Source organism: Budorcas taxicolor, chromosome 3, assembly GCF_023091745.1.
Source record: "Budorcas taxicolor isolate Tak-1 chromosome 3, Takin1.1, whole genome shotgun sequence".
NCBI lineage: Eukaryota > Metazoa > Chordata > Mammalia > Artiodactyla > Bovidae > Budorcas > Budorcas taxicolor.
Genome location: NC_068912.1, coordinates 112,918,887 through 112,923,893, shown reverse-complemented (window position 1 = coordinate 112,923,893; position 5,007 = coordinate 112,918,887). Strand labels below are relative to the sequence as shown.

At 53.9% G+C, this 5,007-nt stretch overlaps 1 protein-coding gene across 1 annotated transcript; it reads right to left on the bottom strand.

The window, feature by feature from the left end:
* Positions 1-1,665: 1,665 nt before the first annotated feature.
* NEU2 (neuraminidase 2) lies at positions 1,666-4,646 on the bottom strand. The gene is made up of 2 exons (XM_052638250.1): positions 4,446-4,646; positions 1,666-2,604 (listed from the first exon to the last, which is right to left on the bottom strand). Exons 1-2 carry the CDS (start codon positions 4,644-4,646, stop codon positions 1,666-1,668), a joined length of 1,140 nt encoding a protein of 379 aa, XP_052494210.1.
* Between the last annotated feature and the right edge of the window lie 361 nt (positions 4,647-5,007).

Below are 5,007 nucleotides of genomic sequence, written 5' to 3'. Positions count from 1 at the left end.
CCTGATTTATTTGGAAGATTGGTTTAGTCTGTTCTCAAATTTCATATCCATAAAATCACAAAGAGTGCACTCTTTTGAGTCAGTCTTTCACTCACACAGTGTCTGAAAATCAGCCACGCTGCTGTGTGTAGCTGTTCCTTTTTTACTGTTGCGCTGTCAGTCAGTCGCAGAGTCGGGTCCGACTGTTTGCAACCCCGTGAGCTGCAGCACGCCAGGCCTCCCCTGTCCTTCCCCATCTCCTGGAGTTTGCTCAAACTCATGTCAGACATGAGTAAAGCACTTAGCATGCAACTGCCTGACCTCTGTGAAAGGAGAGTGTTTAAGAGAGCAATTTTTTCTTAAACTTTTTGTATTGGGGTTTTTGTTGTTTTCATTGATGGGGCTTTAGTCGCTAAGTTGTATCCAACTCTTTGTGACTCCATGGACTGCAGCACGCCAGGCTTCTCTGTCCTCCACTATCACCCAGAGTTGCTCAAACTCATGTACATTGAGTCAATGATGCCATCCAACCATCTCATCCTTTGCCACCCCCTTCTCCTCTTGCCCTAAATCTTTTGCAGTATCAGGGTCTTTTCCAATGAGTTGGCTCTTCCCATCAGGTGGCCAAAGTATTAAAGCTTCAGCATCAGTCCTTCCAATGAATATTCAGGGTTGATTTCCTTTAGGACGGACTGGTTTGATCTCCTTGCAGTCCAAGGGACTCTCAAGAGTCTTCTCCAGCACCACAATTTGAAAGCGTCAGTTCTTCAGTGCTCAGCCTTCTTTATGGTCCAGCTTTCACATCCGTACATGACTACTGGAAAAACCATAGCTGTGAATGTGACATTATTTGGAAAAGAGTCCTTGCAGATGTAGTTAAATGAAGGGTCATCCTGGATTGTCCAGGTGGGCCCTAAGTGTCCTTAAAAGATACAGAAGAGAAAGCAGAGAGGAAAGAGGAGAGGGCTATGGGAAGACGGAGGCAGACCTGAAAGTGATGCAGCCACGAGCTAAGGGAGGCCTGGGCTCCTGGACGAGGCAGGGAAGGATGTGCCCCGTGCTCCCTTGGGGGGAGCACAGCCCTGTGAACACCTTGATTTGTGGCTTTTAGCCTCCGGAACTGTGAGAGAGTAATTTTCTGTTCTTTTAAGCCACTAAGTTGGTGGTACTTTTTTACAGCAGCCCTGGGAAACTTACACAAAAATATAAGCCAGCTTACTTTTCCTAGACCCTGCCTTACCTCCTTGCAAAGCTGTGTTCATGGTCCCTGCTCTAAATCATTGAGAATACACAGAGAGATGCACACAGACACACAAACGTACACACACGTCTCTGCTAATTTGCATCTTTGTCCCAGCCTGTGCCCAGGAACGTGATGAGCTAAGGAGAAATGGGCTGGACTAGACAATTCATGAAGACCTGCAGCAAACCTGAAGGCTGACCCCAGGGGCCCCAAGAAGCCAGGTTCCTTCAGTTGCTGGGCTGAAAATAGAATCCTCTGGGGAGGCTGAGACAACAGAGGAAAGGAGCCCAGCGGCAGACACACACTAGGCACCCTTTTGATCACATGTTCAACAGAGGGGAGCAAGAGGTGGCCTCCCCAGTCCAGAGGGGCCTGGGCAGAAGAGAACCACCAGCCCCTTGGTGGGCAAAGCCCTCGTGGGCGGCACCCAGCGGGCTCACCGCTCACTGCAGCAAAAACTCAGCTGGGAAGGCTTGTTGCAGGGTGAACATGACAAAGACGATCTCCATGTAATCGTCCGATTCATACAGACACCCGAACAGGGGGGACCCGTCAGGGCTGGTGCCCATGCTCTGCAGGTCTGAGTAAGCACAGCTGCCGGGGGCCAGCAGGGTGGGCTCTGACCAGGTTGCAGGCACAGGGGACCACCGGTTGAGGTACACGCCCAGGTTGGATCTCTGCTGCGGGTCAGTCGGGTGGGTGTAGAGCAGCCACCAGTCTGGGGGTTCGGAGCCCACATTGGGGCTGGGGAAGCTGACGATGCTCCCTTGGCAGCCGTTGGGGGGCTCCACCAGCTTCTGCACCCATTGAGTCTCCTTGAAATCCAGGCCGTTGTTGGCGCTCTGGGCCTCGACCCTGGCTCGGTGGGGGCTCCTCGCGTTCAGATACACCACCCTCTGTTGCCCATCCCTGACTTCAGCCACCTGGCACTCCAGGGTGTCCTGGTCCACAAAGCTCCCTCTCGCCCATGTGCGCCCGTGGTCGTGGCTGACCAAGCAGAAGGCGGAGGGGGAAGGCGCCTTCAGGCAGCAGTGGCTGCGGTAAGCATAGGCTGGCACCACCAGGCTCCGCGTCGGATTGCTCAGCTGCAGGCAGTGCCCAGGGCCTACCGCGAATGTGGCCCAGTCCTTGTGGGCTGAGGCAATGACAGAGTCCGTGAGGTCAGTAGGGGGGCTCCAGGACCTGCCGTGGTCTGGGCTGGTGACCTGACACAGCCGTGTCGCGTTGACCCTGGTCTGAAGCTGGTGACGCTCCGACACCTGCCCGGGGATGGCAATGAAGAAGAGGAAAATGGTGCCCGTGGCCTCGTCATACAGGGGGCTTGGGTTCATGGACCGGTGGCCCTCCAGCTGGGCTTGGGAAACTGCCTCCTGTGAGTGCCACTGTGGGAGAGGAGAGGGGGAGAAGCACAGCCTGGAGAGGGCCTGTGACTGTGGCAAGGGGGGGTGCTCTGGGGGCGGGCGAGTTAGCATGAGGGGTCGTAGGGGAGAATTCTTGGTCTAGCGTTCATTCACCCTCACAACACTTCCCAGAGCGGGAGCCAGGGCTCCACCTCACTCCCTGTAAGATGACCCAACCCCACCCAATCCCTCCAGCACCCATCCAGGGCACCCATGACGTGCTAGACCTCAAGTACAAAGATGCTTCGGGCACCAGCCCTGCCCAGCTCTGTCCTGGATCCTTCAACTTAACAGCTCCATCCAGCTTCCCCTTCTTGAAAAACAAAGCCTTAGGAATAACCAATGGTCTGCCAGGGTGGGACCGAGCGTGACGATCACCTCCCATCTTTTATACATCATACTGTTGGGACCTAACAAATGCCATGATAGGCTTCAGGGACTAAGGTAGGACTCACGGGAAAGGCTGAGTCATTGCCCAGTAAGGTCATCCCCTCGGATGCCAGGACTTGTCTAATCAGCATACTCCCCGTAACCTGGTTTGAGTTTATCAGGACGTAAAAGACATCCCCCTGCAGCCAATAGCCAATTAGTAAATACCAGGAAACCCCTGCAGCCAATAAAGATTAGCCAATTAGTAAATATTAGGAAACTCCTGCAGCCAATCAGCCCTTGCCAACTCTCTGTTCTAAAACCTATAAATGCTGCTGTAAATCTGGGCTCGGGGCTCCTTGCTCCACTCCACTGTGTTAGATGTGGTGGGAGCCCTAGCTCGAGCTAGAAATAAAACCCCTTCATGCTTTTGCATTGCTGTGGACGTCTTATTCTCTCAGTTTTGGGGACTCGGACTCTGGGCATAACAATACTCGACTAATGCGGTCTGCCAGGGGGTAGCACCATGACCCTAGGACTCAGTGAGCTTCCGTAGTCCCTGAGTCTCTGTCATAGACGCTGCCACTCTGCTGTCTATCCCTGTTCATTAAAGCGAGAACACTGGAGTGGGTAGCCAAGCCCTCCTCCAGGGGATCTTCCTAACCCAGGGGTCAAACCGGCATCCCTTATGTCTCCTGCACTGGCAGGCGGGTTCTTTACCACTAGCATGGAAGCTCCTATTACTTAATAACCATCCCCCAGTGCATGAGTCTAAGGGCAGACATGTGTTAAGGGTGTAACACCCATGCATGGTCTTATTTAATCCTAACCTCTAACTCCTGGGGCACAGGTAGTACTACCTCCATCCTCCATCTGCAGACTGAGAGGCTGAGATAAGGTAGATGAGCCTCCCAAGGCCGTACTTCTGGTTAGCCGTGGAACCGGGACACGAACCCAGGTCCCTCTGCTTCAAACCCATGCTCTAAGCAACTACAAGGGAACAATGACCGCACAGTTAAGATAATAACAATATTAAATTCTTCATATGTGATAAGCCAGCCTTGGGGGTCTTCATCAGAATTACTTATCTACGTGCTGGAACTTCAGGTCCCGAGCAATCGCCCCAACCACCCACCCCAGGTTAATTTTACTCGGACGATGATCTGCCTCCCAGGTAGGTGATGCTGAGCTGGTCTTCCCTCAGCATCTCAAGGATGTAGGGGAATCTTTCCAAAACCAGTTTCCCGCACTGACTTGTACCAAAGCAGATGCCACCAGGCCAGCCGAACTCGCTCTGGGTGAACCCATGTGAGATCTAGGCAATCACTGAGGGGTACCTTCTCTGTCCATCGCTGGTGGGTCCTCGAGCCTTCTGGCCCCCAGATCTCACCCATCTAAGGGTGGGCTTGTCCCCGTATGCCCAGCAGAGCGGCGGTACCCTTGTCCAGCCTTACCTGGACCTGGCGGGTGGACGTGTCGTAGCTTCCCCTGCGCAGGACAATGAGCTTGGCATGCTCGTCCTTCTTGCTCGTCCGCTCTTCTGCAAAGGCCAGCAGGGTCTTCTGCTGAGGCAGGTAGAGCAGAGCCGGGATCCTGTAGATGTGGGCTCCCGACTGGAACACCCTCTCCCTCTGCAGGACGGGGCAGGACGCCATGGCGCTGGAAGGGGACACAGGAAGCGAAGATGAGTCCCTGGCAGTCCCCTCCTGAGATGCGCCAGAGCCTCCCTCCCAGGCAGGGGCAGCTCACCCCTCGGGCCAGCCGACCACACTGGGGGCCTGTCCCCCTCCCACGCAGGGTTCATCCCCCATTATTACTCGCCAAACCCCTGTTCCCTCACCCTCATCTCCCTCCTATGGAGTCTGGCAGCACCTCTGTCCATGAAGTGTTAGGAACAGCTATTTGGAAAAGTATATTTTGTGTTGTATTTTTACCTCCTTATGACAGATTTGTGATAACCTGCAACTACTTTTGCCAGACCCAGCATATTCTTAATCAAACACTGAGCCTCTGGTG

Excerpts from the sequence above, each read along its gene's own strand:
- NEU2 (XM_052638250.1), bottom strand. The coding sequence starts at position 4,646 with ATGGCGTCCTGCCCCGTCCTGCAGAGGGAGAGGGTGTTCCAGTCGGGA. Across the intron at positions 2,605-4,445 it reads CGTCCACCCGCCAGGTCCAG|TGGCACTCACAGGAGGCAGT; the intron begins GTAAGGCTGGAC and ends CCTCTCCCACAG.